We start from the raw sequence: 15,000 nt of genomic DNA, 5'->3' as shown, positions 1-15,000 counted from the left end.
GCAGAAGTTATGTAAATAAATGTAATGATATTCTATTTGCTTTAAAGCTGCGATGACGTCACCTCCAGAAGTCTCGTGGTTCTGATCATTTCTAAACATCTTCCAACAGCTGCCGCTTTTAGAACGGATTTAAAGCATCGATTATATTCATGATGGCGGCGCGTCCTCGCTGTGGAGAACCACGACTGAGAACACCATTAGAACGAGTAAAAAAATGGACGCCAGGTCTGAAGCACCGCCTCCTGCCGTCCCCTTAAAGGAACAGTGTGTAAAAATTAAAACGTGTGAACATAGAAACTTATTCTCCCGTGTTGAGTCTCTCCGCCTCCGACGCCACCGGGCCGCCGTTACTGGACTCTGGATTTGCGTTTTTCTTAAAGGGGTGGCCGCGAGTTTTCACGAACCAGCCGAGGTCGATGACGAACGCCAACGTCGCCAAGAAGCCGAACGCCTTCGGGACGAGAGGAAAAAACAAACATCTCAGAGTTTACTTTGATCATCAAGAAGAAAAGACGAGGGGGAGGTAGGAAAGGAAATGAGGTAGGGTAGGAAAGGAGGAGCTAGAGAAGGATGGAAGGAGGAGTAAAAGGAAAGGAAAGGAGGGAGGAGGTAGAGAAGGAAAGGAAAGGAGGGAGGAGGTAGAGAAGGAAAGGAAAGGAGGGAGGAGGGAGAGAAGGAAAGGAAAGGAAAGGAGGAGGGAGAGAAGGAAAGGAAAGGAGGAGGGAGAGAAGGAAAGGAAAAGGAGGAAGAGAAGGAGGAGGTAGGAAAGGAAATGAGGAGCTAGAGAAGGAGATGAAAGGAGGAGGTAGAGAAGGAAAGGAAAGGAGGAGGTACAGAAGGAAAGGAGGAAACATCTCCAACAGGAGGTAGAAAAGGATGGAAGGAGGTAGGGAAGGAAAGGAAAGGAGGAGGTAGAGAAGGACATCAGTGTGTGTATTTCTCACCACAGCACATTTCTCCACAGTCGTGTTGCTGTTTGTCTGCAACAAAAACGATGGAGGCGACGAAGAACAGCACAGCGATTAATGCGGTGTACACAAAGTCCTGCAAGAAAACAAAGAAGACAATGAAGAAGAAGAAGAAGAAGAAGAAGAAGAAGAAGAAGAGCAACAGCAGCATTTTTCACTTTCTAAAGTGAATATGAAGCTACAGCCAGTAGCTGGTTAGCCTAGCTTAGCATAAAGACTGGAAACGGCTAGCATGGCGCCGTCCAAAGAAACTAAATCTTCCTCCAGCTCTTCTAGATCTCTACGATTAAATACATTAAATTTTTATGATGCGTTCAGGGCCATAAGAAAACCTTTGTTCAGTTGTACGGCCTATACCACAGTGACTTCTTCTTCTCTGATATATTTTAAATTGTTGGTGGTCAGAGGAGGTTAAAGTGTGAAATATTAATGAGGGAATTTGATCAATAAACCAGAAAGTACCCATGATCACTAAACCTCTTTTTATTAGTAAATAATAATATATTTATTAAAAATAATATTGTGATTTTTAGACCTTAAACTGCCACTGATAATATAATAGCTTACAACACAAGTACATCCTGTCAAAGAGCAATACATGTAATTCTTAAGAATATTCAGACATCAGAAGTGAACCACACAACCAAAACAAAACGGACTCTCGGGCTCCGTTCCAAATGTCAAGAGAATAAATCTGAAGATTTTATAGTTTTATACTATAGTCATAGTTAGTGCCTTTGTTAACAAAAAATGCAAAGTAACACATTAGTGCATTTGGAGTTATTCTTCCAAACTTTATGCATTTGTTTGTATTTTGATGCAAATACTTTAATTCAATTAACATTTTGAAGTCAAGTTTATTTCTATAGAACATTTTACACAACTATTCAATATGCCTAAAAATATAATTTAAATTATAATAAATAGTTTACCAGCTTTTACCACACGAAAATTACCGGTATTTCTACTTTTCCTAAAGTAAAATATCTGAATACTGCTGGTCTGTTCCTATTTTCTTTATTTTTAATGCTCTATATTTTGTTATTATGCATTATGTATTTTAATATGTATTCTGACTCTCGCCGGTAGGGGGCAGCACAACACCTCGCAACGTACAACCTGCCGGAAATCCATTCGTAGAAGAAGACGGGATGCTGCCAGCGTCACTGCGCATCCTGTTTACATTTAAAACAACGTGTTTTCTGCTACAGTCGCACTTCTTCACATTCCGTCTACTGTCGTGTGTTCGGCGCGGGTCCGATGCCGTGGAGGTGTTGTGTTCCCGGGTGTAAAGGCTACGACGAGGCGAAGTCTATGGGGGTTATTTTCCACGGTTTACCGACGAGGGACCCGCAGCGCTGCACAACATGGCTGCAGGCGATACGGAACCCCCGGTACGACCCGGACAACACGCCGGTGTCTAAATATAGCGGCGTGCGCGTGTGCAGCCTGCATTTCCAACCCGAGGACTACGAGGAGGACTTCCGGGCGAAGATCCTGAACATCACGCCCAAGCCGGTGCTGAAGAGCGGCGCTGTCCCGTCAGTGTTCCCCGGGAGAGAGCGCGGTGAGCCGGGCAGCACCGACACGTGTCCGCCGGCTCCGAAGAGAAGCAGACCGCCGGTAGAGTATCACACAGTATATATACTATATATATACTATATATACATATATAGTATATATACTATATATATATAGATATATATATACACTATATATATATAGATATATATATATATATATATATATATATATATATATATATATATATATATATATATATATATATATAGATATATAGATATATATATATAGATATAGATATATATATATATATATATATATATAATATACTTCAGTAAAAGTAGTGATACCACAATTAAAAAATACTCGCATTAAAGTATTAGCGTCAACATAAAGTCACGCATAATAATTAATTAATCACTTTAATGTAGCAGCTGCTGGGTAGTTTACTCTATTACAACCAGTCATGTTGCATTCATACTTTAAATCTGTAAAGCAACTCATTATAAAGTCCCTCACAATGACACCTACAGTACTTCAATATACTGATAAATACATAAATGTGAGAAATTATTCTGTTTCTTCTCAAGACTCATGAAAGTAAACATTAAGACACTTATGTTAATGAGTTTAAAATCAAAGTCGTCTCCGTTGAGTTGGACCATCAGAGGCGAAAGTATAAAGTATCGCAGTATTATGTTTTGTGATTTTGAGCAGCTAATAATAATAATAATTTGTAAGCCACTTTTCATTTGAATAAACAAACATTAGCTGCTGGTAGCTAACGTTAGTGGCTCGAGGTTCCGTAGAGCAGGGGTCTCCATCCACCGGGCCGCACGGATTTATTTGTTGTGTGTTTATTTTAAACATCATGTTTACATTGTCTGCAGGGTATTTTATTTTGAAAGATGACTGGCCCTATAGGTAGTGTGCAAACACGTGACAAAACTGTGTGACGTATGCGTGCGACGCCATTTTGGATGAATAACAAATCAACAATGGCGTCTAAAGCGAACAACAACAACTCCGACTTCTTCAAAGTATGTTGACTCTCTGGATCCTCTGCAAAGGCAACATTCAGAGGAAAAGTCCAAATGTGCGGCCGTGACCCGTACACGCTGAAGCCGTCGGATTATATTGAGGATTTAGATTCATTACCGCCGATTGAATATCCGGATATTGTGAACTACCTTGTGCTACAAACGTCGTGGGCAACCAACGCACACATGAAGACGTATAAGAGCTTAGATGCTTCTAATGTCTTTGTTTCTGGCTGGGTTGGTAGTCTTCTTACCAAACCACTGAAAGATGACAGGGTGCTCGTCCATGCCCGTGTAAATCACTCTCAAAGAGCTCGAGATACACCGCTCACGCCGTGGTTTGTGAGTGAGAAGAGGTCTTACAGTGTTCGGGTATATCATAAGCACAAATGTTTAAAGTAAACATTGCAAACATAGCTTTAGCATGAGCTCTTACCAGATATAAAGTGGACGCCACACACACGGGTGAACTGAGCTTCTTCTTCTGTTAAGTCCTCACGAGTTATGTTGCTAAACCAGCTGACGGCGTTCAGTAGACAGCAACTCATCCCTCTTTAGTGGATCGTTGTTTGTGATGTAGGAAATCTAAAGAAGCGTTTCTCTGGGTCACGAGTAGCGTGATGACCACAATCATACACTGCGCACAAGGTTGGCATTTTCTTTCAATCTTAGACGTTTAAATACAAAGAAAATGACGAAGCGTTGCAGCAACTCTGACGTGAACGGGCGCCGTCTTGGTTGCGTATACAACCAACATGGCTGACTTACGGGTTGGGACGTAAGCGTGGCGTCACATGCACACGATCTATATTTAGTTTCCGTGGCAGCGTGTTGATCTGGAGGATCGAGGAGTCGCTGCTGTCGACATCTTCTGAATCCTTTGTGTAGTGTCCACACACGGCTGAAGCGCGGCGCCCTTCAGGAAGTTATTAATATAAAGTGGTTCACTGATCTGCTGCGTTTTGTCTCTGGTCGTGTTGACAGGCGACCTGCGGCGCTGCAGGGAGCTCCTCTCAGGCCCCCCCCACTCCTGCAGACGAGAGCTTCTGCATCGTGGTGTCCGTCGACCCTCTGGACGACAGCTTCCACTCAGAACCGGAGTTCGCCTCCAGAACCACCTCCGACGAGTCCGACGAAGACGGCGATACGGACCGCACCATCGTGCACAGCCGCAGCCTGATGGAGCTGTTCCGGACGTGTCAGACGTGCGGGCGGCCCATTGCGGAGAAGGAGGTGTTCCACGCAGGGGCACAGATGAGGGTGAAGTGGAGGTGTCACGGGGGACACTCGGGGGTGTGGAAGTCCTCGCCTCACATGAGAGACACGCTTCCATAAACACGTTTCTTATAGTAAGTCTCGGGAACCGGAGAGCGCTGCGGTGGCAGCATGAGGAGGAAACGTCCACAGCCTGCAGGTCAGCTGCGTTCTACATCATACACATTAATTATTTATATATACGAGGGAGATTATATATCTATATCGATATCGATATCGAGATATATATAGATATATCTATCATATATCTATATCTAGATATATATATATATATATATATATAGAGATATATATATATATATATATACACATACACATACACTAGCTCCTCCTTTCATATTTCCCACTTTGTACTGCAGCACAACAATCTCCCTCGTGATAAAGTTTTGCACGACAACACAGAAATATATAGAATTAATATATTATTATTATTATAATATTTAATCATAATATTAATTATGAATAAAACAGCAGAACAAAGAAAATGATTCAATCCAAAGACTGAAACTAACAGTTTGAGAAGCAGCTTCTCGTCCCTCAGTGAAGATAAGAAGTTCTTCCTGAATGAAGTCGTGTTCAGATTAAAGTAATATGAAACTTAATTTGAGCACATATTTAAAATGTCTGCGGTTTGTTTCGGTGCCGCTTCAGACTGTTGACAGGAAGTTAACGGAGACGATCTTTGTCTGCAGGCAAGTCGTCGTGGAGGAGCAGCGGGAGAAACTTGTGCAGCTTCACAACCAACCAACTGGTTGTAAACAACAGACGCTCCGCATGGACGCTCTACATGGACGCTCTGCAGCGACGCTCTACATGGACGCTCTGCAGCGACGCTCTGCAGCGACGCTCTACATGGACGCTCTGCAGCGACGCTCTGCATGGACGCTCTGCAGCGTTCAGAGAGTCTGAGCCGCAGTTTATCAAATCTGAAGATCTGATGCTTTTCTGTTTTCTAGTGAAGCGACTTCACTTGTTGGACAAAGATGGAATATTTATATTGGAATATTTTGGGGGGAAAATGAACATGAAGTTTCTCTTTTTCAGATTTCTAAATCAATTTATGGACTTTTATTGTGGACAGACGTCAGAGATGAAGACTGATGAAGACGAGTTATGAAGTAGTTTGTTTTTCATCCGTCAATTTCTTTATTCTGTTTTTTTTGTCAAACACAAATGTATCTGCATCGAACTCGTCTGTAAAACTAAACCAATAAAATTAATAAGTTATTAATTGCCGTCCTAAATGTGGAGCCAGTCTTTATGCTAAGCTAAGCTAAGCTAAGCTAAGCTAAGCTAAGCAGTAACTCACCAGGCGGGGCCAGCAGCTGACGCCCACACGCGTGTGCAGTGCGGTGGAGAGGAGGGTGAGGAGCAGCAGCGTGAAGAGGAAGGCCGTGCAGCTCACAAACTCAAAGAAGTAGAGCGCGGAGCAGCTGACGCAGCTCGTCACCACCTCCTCCAGGATGAAGGCCACGAAGGACAGCAGCTGGAGACACACACACACACACACACACACACACACACACACACACACACACACAGTAAAACTAGGAGCTGAAAGAGGCTAAACTCCTGTGACGAGTTATTAATGCGACAGAAACCACACGAGCTGAATGTACAGTTAATGTTTATTAATCCGCACGATGTAAAGGCTTCTGATTGAAAGTAAAGGGTTTTTATCTCTGATAATTCATCCACATCTGTGTAAAGATCGTGGAAGCACAAACTAATAGACCTGTAAAATGTCAGAAAACAGTGAGACAACGCTGCTCTGAGAGGGGACTCCTGGAACAGACATTTTGTTCTGGAGTATTTCAGGATATTAAGGAGTTCTTGTTTTAAATGTTAAAATCTTTCCTCCAGCAGAAACAAAGAGACGAAGTCGTTTGTCTTACAGAAACCTTTTACCGTATTTTCCGCACTATAAGGCGCACTTAAAAGCCTTTAATTTTCTCAAAAAGCGACAGTGCGCCTTATAATCCGGAGCGCTTTATATATGGATTAATTCTGGTTGTGGTTACTGATCACGAAGCGATTTTGTGTGGTACACGGCGCTCTGTCAAAATGTTTTAGTACGACTTTGGTAAACTACAAAGCCGCACCGCTTGCAGCATTACGGCTACCGTAGTCAGGAGCGTCACGGAGTAATACATACTGTGCTTCACCATAATATTACAGTGAGTGTGTATAAGGACCCCAAAATGGCACCTGTCAAGAGACACGCTTACGACGCGGACTTCAAACTCAAGGCTATCAGTCACGCAGTAGAACATGGGAATAGAGAGAATTCAACATTAATGAATCAATGGTACGGAAGTGGAGGAAGCAAGAAGATGACCTGCGCCAAGTAAAGAAGACCATTTCGCGGTATCAGTGTTTTTTTTACGTGTTACAACTGAACAAGGTTGGGAGTTATTGTGAATACGCTCATTAACGTTTGAACAATGTTGAGAGTTATTGTGAACACGTTTAATAAAGTTTGACTGACTGACTTATCTGACTGTTTTGTTTCGCTTAATGCGCCTTATAGTCCGGTGCGCTTTATATATGAAAAAAGATCGAAAATAGACCATTCATTGACAGTGCGCCTTATAATCCAGTGCGCTCTATAGTGCGGAAAATACGGTAATCGTTTATAAAATTAAACGTTCGTCAGATTCTAAAAGATTCTTTACTTTAATGATAATCGATCGTTGTGCGTCTCCAGCTGGAGGAGCCTCTTCCTCCTGATGAGCTCAGGATCTAACATACTGTGTTGGTGGTGCGTTCACAGACCGTTGGATAAACAACCTTTTTACCAAGCAAGTCTTAAATAAAATCCAACAAGCAGTTTTATTCATTTTTTAGGCGAAATGTCTTAAAATCCTGTTTTCAGCCTCAAATCTGGAGATTTGTTTTATATTAAAGCGACAGAACGAGACGTTCAAGTGAAGATTGAAGAGCATGAAAACAAATAAAATAAACATCCGGCCCACCAGGGGCTCCAGGCCGGCCGGCGGGATGATCCTGTTCCAGATACCTGTGACTGAATGTGTCTCTGTAGACACTGATCTGTACGTTGTAAGGCACGTGTGTAAATGATTAACTGATAACATTGCACCTTTCTTCTTAAGAGATGTCAGGGTGTTCATGATGTTTTGTAAAAGAATGCACTCGTACTTCCTTGCACTAAGACGAAGGGAACATGGAGTCATCACATGGTGCTGCATGTGGCCCCTGAACAACATGAGTTCCACACCCCGCTGCACCAAAGCTCTCAAAGACAACAATTACTTTCCAATTTACAAAATAAAAGCTTTTACAGGCGTTTTATTGTGAAATCACATCAGGAAGTGCTGACAAGGCAAAGACGTTTACCGCACAATCAGTACTTTAAGTACTTTTTGACTCATGCATACTTGTACTGCAGTGGTATTAGTACTTCAGTGTGGTATTAGTACTGCAGTGGTATTAGTACTGCAGTGTGGTATTAGTACTGCAGTGTGGTATTAGTACTTCAGTGTGGTATTAGTACTTCAGTGGTGTTAGTACTGCAGTGTGGTATTAGTACTGCAGTGGTATTAGTACTTCAGTGTGGTATTAGTACTTCAGTGTGGTATTAGTACTGCAGTGGTATTAGTACTGCAGTGTGGTATTAGTACTTCAGTGTGGTATTAGTACTGCAGTGTGGTATTAGTACTTCAGTGTGGTATTAGTACTGCAGTGGTATTAGTACTGCAGTGGTATTAGTACTTCAGTGTGGTATTAGTACTGCAGTGTGGTATTAGTACTGCAGTGTGGTAGTACTGCAGTGTGGTATTAGTACTGCAGTGGTATTAGTACTTCAGTGGTATTAGTACTTCAGTGGTATTAGTACTGCAGTGTTGTATTAGTACTTCAGTGGTATTAGTACTTCAGTGGTATTAGTACTGCAGTGTTGTATTAGTACTTCAGTGTTGTATTAGTACTTCAGTGGTATTAGTACTGCAGTGGTATTAGTACTTCAGTGGTATTAGTACTGCAGTGTTGTATTAGTACTTCAGTGGTATTAGTACTTCAGTGGTATTAGTACTGCAGTGGTATTAGTACTTCAGTGTTGTATTAGTACTTCAGTGGTATTAGTACTTCAGTGGTATTAGTACTGCAGTGTTGTATTAGTACTTCAGTGGTATTAGTACTTCAGTGGTATTAGTACTGCAGTGGTATTAGTACTTCAGTGTTGTATTAGTACTGCAGTGGTATTAGTACTGCAGTGGTATTAGTACTGCAGTGTGGTATTAGTACTGCAGTGGTATTAGTACTTCAGTGTGGTATTAGTACTTCAGTGTGGTATTAGTACTTCAGTGGTGTTAGTACTGCAGTGTGGTATTAGTACTGCAGTGGTATTAGTACTTCAGTGTGGTATTAGTACTGCAGTGGTATTAGTACTTCAGTGTGGTATTAGTACTGCAGTGGTATTAGTACTGCAGTGGTATTAGTACTTCAGTGTGGTATTAGTACTTCAGTGTGGTATTAGTACTGCAGTGGTATTAGTACTGCAGTGTGGTATTAGTACTGCAGTGTGGTATTAGTACTTCAGTGTGGTAGTACTGCAGTGTGGTATTAGTACTTCAGTGGTATTAGTACTTCAGTGGTATTAGTACTTCAGTGGTATTAGTACTGCAGTGTTGTATTAGTACTTCAGTGTTGTATTAGTACTTCAGTGGTATTAGTACTGCAGTGGTATTAGTACTGCAGTGGTATTAGTACTTCAGTGGTATTAGTACTGCAGTGTTGTATTAGTACTTCAGTGGTATTAGTACTGCAGTGGTATTAGTACTGCAGTGGTATTAGTACTTCAGTGTTGTATTAGTACTTCAGTGGTGTTAGTACTGCAGTGTGGTATTAGTACTTCAGTGTTGTATTAGTACTTCAGTGTGGTATTAGTACTGCAGTGGTATTAGTACTGCAGTGGTATTAGTACTGCAGTGGTATTAGTACTTCAGTGTGGTATTAGTACTGCAGTGGTATTAGTACTGCAGTGGTATTAGTACTGCAGTGGTATTAGTACTTCAGTGTGGTATTAGTACTGCAGTGGTATTAGTACTGCAGTGGTATTAGTACTGCAGTGGTATTAGTACTTCAGTGTGGTATTAGTACTTCAGTGTGGTATTAGTACTGCAGTGGTATTAGTACTGCAGTGGTATTAGTACTGCAGTGTGGTATTAGTACTGCAGTGTGGCATTAGTACTTCAGTGTGGTATTAGTACTGCAGTGGTATTAGTACTTCAGTGGTATTAGTACTGCAGTGTTGTATTAGTACTGCAGTGGTATTAGTACTGCAGTGGTATTAGTACTGCAGTGGTATTAGTACTGCAGTGGTATTAGTACTTCAGTGGTATTAGTACTGCAGTGTTGTATTAGTACTTCAGTGGTATTAGTACTGCAGTGGTATTAGTACTGCAGTGGTATTAGTACTTCAGTAATGTGACCGTTGCGTGGCCTCCTGCCCCCTCCCCCCTCCCCCCTGTACATCCTCTTTTTGTCCAACATGAGCAGCATGCAGGCCGGACACTGACCCCCCCGTTGCAACAGGAGGTCAGCAGATTTGCCAACGACATCTCTGCAGCACTTTCACTTCCCAGTGCAGCTTCCTGCAGAGGAAGGTCCAGTCACTGGGGGGGGGGGGGGGCACACACTGACTAAAATGTGGATTAATCCACCGCTGGAAATAGTCCCAACGAATGCACGACTTCACTTTACAGCTTTAGGGACGTTTTACCAGGAACCTTCATACAAAACATTTTTACTGTTTTCCCTCCAAACGGACGCGTTGAGCCGGAGACGCTGCGAGTGGCGTCCGTCGGTTTGTCTTGTGTTTGCTGTAAACCGGCTGCAGCTCGGGTTACGTTACCGCTTCTGTACCTCCTGTTGCATGCTGGTACCTGACATGTACAGTCTGATGAGAGAAACAGACTAAACTTCATCAGAGGGAGACGAGTTATTTAAAGGGCCGGCGCTGCGTGCGTACAGACAGACACACACAGACACACTAAAGTGTCTGGAAGTCTTGTAAACTTAGAGCTTCAACAGAAGAATAAACTTTATTGACATTATGAGTTTACAGCGACTTTGTTTCCGGCTCCAGAAACAACTTTTAAAGAATATTAAAGTATTTATTCTTCTTGCTTCTTCGGTGAAACACGGTTTAAACTTGTTCAAAAGGATCCGAGCTAACAACTTAGTGCAGCGACGTGCTCGAGCACTGCGGACATGTTTAATGACGAAGCGATACGAGCCGCAGTGAAGATCCGAACGATACCCGTCTAGAACGTACGTCATGGGGCACGTTAATCTGAAGCTAGTCGTGAGTCTGCGTTAGCGTTAGCATTAGCCGTGTGCACAGTTTAGCAGGAAGATCATTTATTTCTCAGATTAAAGGTAAAAAGCTGAATATCGTGATGTAAACAAGTCAGTGCGACTTCACTACCAAAGAATAAAAAGGTGAACTGTTCCTTTAAGCTCCCTGCTGGTGGACAGAGGTTTACTTCAGGGAACACCTGGAAAATCCGCCCCTGCAGAATTTCCCTCTCCATCTTCGCGCACAGATTCTTATTTACAGACTGTGTGATGTGCGAGAGGTCTTTGAACTCACCACTGCGATGGCTTTGACTCCACAGCGAACTTTATCCAGATTCTCCGACGGTACGAGGAACCAGGAGGATTTGGGATTGGGGGCCGTCGTCGGGGAGTAAACTTCCGCCATGATGGAGCTGAAGAGAGATGGTAACGTCAGAAGAAACGTTTCAAACAACGTCTACGTTTTAACGTTTCCTCCACAGAACACGTCCCGCACAACCGCCTCACGTGTTCGTCCTGCAGGGAGACGACCCGCCAGACTCCAGGACGACTCGAGTACTACAGATAGTGAAAAGTGTCTGTCCCAGTGTCTGTCCCAGTGTTTGAATATAAAACAGCTGATCTTCACATCTTTACTTTAATTATCAAATAGTCTGAGATTACCTTCCTGCTGATTGAAGCTTTAATCTTGAAGGTGTCGTGCCGGCTGCAGCTCAACATGAAGTGTGAGGTCCACTTAAATATTAAATGTGGTTTGTTTTTAATGAGGTCATGTGACAGAGGGAAAGTGAAAGTAAGCAGGTGACATCTTTCACCAGGTGGACCGGAAACTAACTGTCCTTCACAGGGACAACAACACTGTATTCAAACGTTGTTTCTATAATAAGTGTGTGCTTATAGACAAACACAGAAACATTGCAACACATCAGGTTCTGCTTTAATATAAGCGGGGGTGCGTTCTAGTAAATTCGGCATCTGTTTTAACAACATCCCGCAGTTTATTTTAGCTTTTGTAGGTCACACAAACCGCTTTCCGCCGTCTCCCGCTGTGCGTTTGGTGGAAAAAATTCGAGGGGAATACCACACAAATAAACTTTATAAGATTGTATTCAAGTAAAGCGTGCTGCGTGTGCGTGAGTCATGCCGAAGTGAAGAACGGGTCTTTATGTGTAAATACGAAGAGCTTTTAACCCGTGTTCCCCGGATAGAATGTCGCTCCTCTAAAGAAACAAGCTTACAAGTAAATTGGCAGAATTATAAATGTAGTTTGGCGCGTGGCGCTAACTCCGCAGGTGAGAGGACGTTCGTCTTTGGGGCTTGGCGTTAACTTTTAATGGTGGCCTAAAATCTTCTTAACGGAGCCGCTGAAACAGGACGTCAGTTAAACCGTAAAACCGGTAATACAACGTGAATGTTTCAGATGTAAACTCACCGCTCAGGTTTCTTCCGGTTCCCAGAAAAACAAAGTTTCCAGCTGCGAACTTCAACTTGTTGCTTTGCTTCAGCGGACTGACTGCTGCCGCACTTCCGCATTTACTTTTATTCTGTCAAGTCAGAAGGAAGAAGGTTAACTTCCGGTCCAACCTTTCACAATAGAAGTGTTTTAATATTCACTTAAAAGGTAAGAAATGTCAAGTAAACATTATATACTTAATACTTTACTTATTAAATGTTTAACTTTAATCTGTGATCAAAGTGTAAAGTAAAAACAGGATATTTAGTTTTTTGCGGTAAAGTATCTGTTATTGTCTTCTGTAAATCCTCTGGCTGCCAATTAAATATTAAATAAATGTGTCAACTGAACATAGGAGGAGAGTGTTTCCTCACTTCTGCTTTCATTGTTGAAGCTTGAGAATAGTTTCTTTTGTTTTATTTTTATCAACAACAAAAAAGAAACCACAGAGACAGATTTCTGCAATAAAGTTCCTTAAAGTTACTCTACGTAAGTAACTACAGTTACTCACAACTTACTTTCAAACAATGTGTTTTATTTTTTGTAATATTTACAGCCAGAAAAAAATAAGCTAAACTCGAAAACTGAAAACTAAAACCAAACAGCAGCAACATTTTCTTTCCTGCACAAAATGTTCAACTCATTCATTTAACAATAGACATAGTATTTAAAATAGTATAGTAAAATGTGCTATTCTATATTTATGTTTTACTCAGATTATAAAACAGTATTAACCACTCTTAAAAAGTACTTATATATACACGACAAGCACACCTGCATATCAACAACCTCAGTGTTTTATTCATCTTGAATTTAGATGAAGACTACTGCAGCTCCCTCCTCGCTGGACTGCCTGCATGAGCCATTCGACCTCTACAGCTCATCCAGAATGCAGCAGCCCGACTGGTCTTCAATCTACCCAAGTTCTCCCACAATGCACCGCTTCTCCGCTCCCTTCACTGGCTACCAGTAGCGGCCCGAATCTGCTTCAAGCTGTGAATGTATCAGCCCCTTCCTACATCCAGGCCATGGTCGAACCAGACACCCCAGCACGTTCACTTCGCTCTGCGTCGACCAATCGGCTCGCCACTCCCTCACTACGAGTGGGACCCAGATTTCCCTCAAACAAAACTGTTTGCTCTCCTGCTCCAACATGGTGGAACGACCCCAGTGATGTGAGGACAGCAGACAGTCTTCAAACCTTCTGCAGACTGAACACTCACCTGTTTCCACTGCACCTCGACCAATGAAGAAACTAGATAACTGTACTTTGTATGTTGCACTTGTATTGGTTTGGCTTATTTATAGCTAATAGTTGAATTTGTATTCTACTGTTTCTGTATGTTGCACTTCAAACTGGATATTTGAAGACAGTGTTCACTGATACGATTGTATTTGAAGCTATTGTACTTACAAGATTCTTGCTGTTCGGAGTTGTATCTCCAGGATTGTTTGCACTTTTTGTCGCTTTGGACAAAAGCGTCAGCTAAATGAACTGTAATGTAATGTGATGTAATTTACCTTCATGAATAATTAGTGTGCAGTAAACACATAGTAATCTGTGCTTAATGCTGAAGAAACAAACATTATAGCCAACAGCGTCTCTGTAATGTAGTCGTGTATTTTATATTGGGTTATTCCTACATGTATATTTTTCTAAACTGTCAAACTGTTATATTTTATAGCATATTTTTCATATATTTCGTGTAAGTTTTCTATATTTTTGTGTTGCTTTGCCTTTATTTTTCTTTCCCCCTAATGTGTTTATTGTTTATTGTATGCACCAAACACCAAGTAAAGTTCCTTGTAAAACCTGTTTGTGGAGTAAAAGTTGGTCTGAATGCAGTCAAAGTTATGAATAACAACATTTAATGACCCACCGCTGATTCACTGTGTGCTTTTACTCTGAAATAGAACAAGACAACTTCCGGTTTTATAATGTTTTATTTCGGGTGACTTCCCTCAGTCCCTGAACGCCCCACATGGCTGACAACATTGACGTCAAATTTATTTATTGATATCTGGGCTTTCCACTCAGGTGCGTTCAGGTGCTGCAGGAAATGTAATAATTGGATTTAAATATGCATTCACACGCAGCCGAACATGTAATATGTTATGACTATTTATTACTTCATCCAACCGGTTTTATAAGTATTGCAATGAAAAAAATGTTTCTGCCTGTAGTGTCTCGTATTGAAATGTATTATACTGTATGGTGAAGTCTGGAAGACTTTACTGCAGGTATTTGCTTTACAAGTTATCAAAACAAATCAAATGTATTTATATAGCCCTATAGGTAGTGTGCAAACACGTTACAAAACTGTGTGACGTATGCGTGCGACTCCATTTTGGATGAATAACAAATCAACAATGGCGTCTAAAGCGAACAACAACAACTCCGACTTCTTCAATATTTTGACCT

General features: G+C 41.7%; 2 protein-coding genes across 3 annotated transcripts in view; one reads left to right on the top strand and one right to left on the bottom strand.

Moving 5' to 3' along the window:
• Positions 1–12,672, bottom strand: part of cmtm6 (CKLF-like MARVEL transmembrane domain containing 6) — a 14,546-nt gene extending 1,874 nt beyond the window's left edge. Inside the window, 6 exon segments of the mRNA XM_029427643.1 lie at positions 1–451; positions 945–977; positions 979–1,044; positions 6,117–6,293; positions 11,421–11,538; positions 12,558–12,672. The exon segment at positions 1–451 is cut by the window's left edge and continues 1,874 nt beyond it. Coding sequence (XP_029283503.1) covers positions 299–451; positions 945–977; positions 979–1,044; positions 6,117–6,293; positions 11,421–11,538; positions 12,558–12,658 — 648 coding nt within the window. The 5' untranslated portion in view covers positions 12,659–12,672 and the 3' untranslated portion in view covers positions 1–298.
• LOC115005697 (uncharacterized) lies at positions 2,177–6,043 on the top strand. Of its 2 annotated transcripts, XM_029427642.1 has the most exons (4): positions 2,177–2,535; positions 4,517–4,946; positions 5,500–5,620; positions 5,660–6,043. In XM_029427642.1, exons 1-4 carry the CDS (start codon positions 2,229–2,231, stop codon positions 5,714–5,716), a joined length of 915 nt encoding a protein of 304 aa, XP_029283502.1. In that variant the 5' UTR covers positions 2,177–2,228; the 3' UTR covers positions 5,717–6,043. The 2 variants fall into 2 exon arrangements, with proteins under 2 accessions (XP_029283502.1, XP_029283501.1); XM_029427641.1 differs by having other exon boundaries at positions 2,179–2,535; positions 5,500–6,040.
• Positions 12,673–15,000: the final 2,328 nt, after the last annotated feature.

Source organism: Cottoperca gobio, unplaced genomic scaffold, assembly GCF_900634415.1.
Source record: "Cottoperca gobio unplaced genomic scaffold, fCotGob3.1 fCotGob3_346arrow_ctg1, whole genome shotgun sequence".
NCBI classification, from domain to species: domain Eukaryota; kingdom Metazoa; phylum Chordata; class Actinopteri; order Perciformes; family Bovichtidae; genus Cottoperca; species Cottoperca gobio.
Note: the sequence above shows the minus strand (reverse complement) of the source record. Positions and strands in the feature narration are given on the sequence as shown.

Bases quoted from the DNA above. Each gene is read 5' to 3' on its own strand.
- LOC115005697 (XM_029427641.1), top strand. From the start codon at position 2,229: ATGCCGTGGAGGTGTTGTGTTCCCGGGTGTAAAGGCTACGACGAGGCG. The intron at 2,536-4,516 runs GTGAGCCGGGCA...TCGTGTTGACAG, and splicing joins GTTCCCCGGGAGAGAGCGCG to GCGACCTGCGGCGCTGCAGG. The intron at 4,947-5,499 runs GTCAGCTGCGTT...CTTTGTCTGCAG, and splicing joins GAAACGTCCACAGCCTGCAG to GCAAGTCGTCGTGGAGGAGC.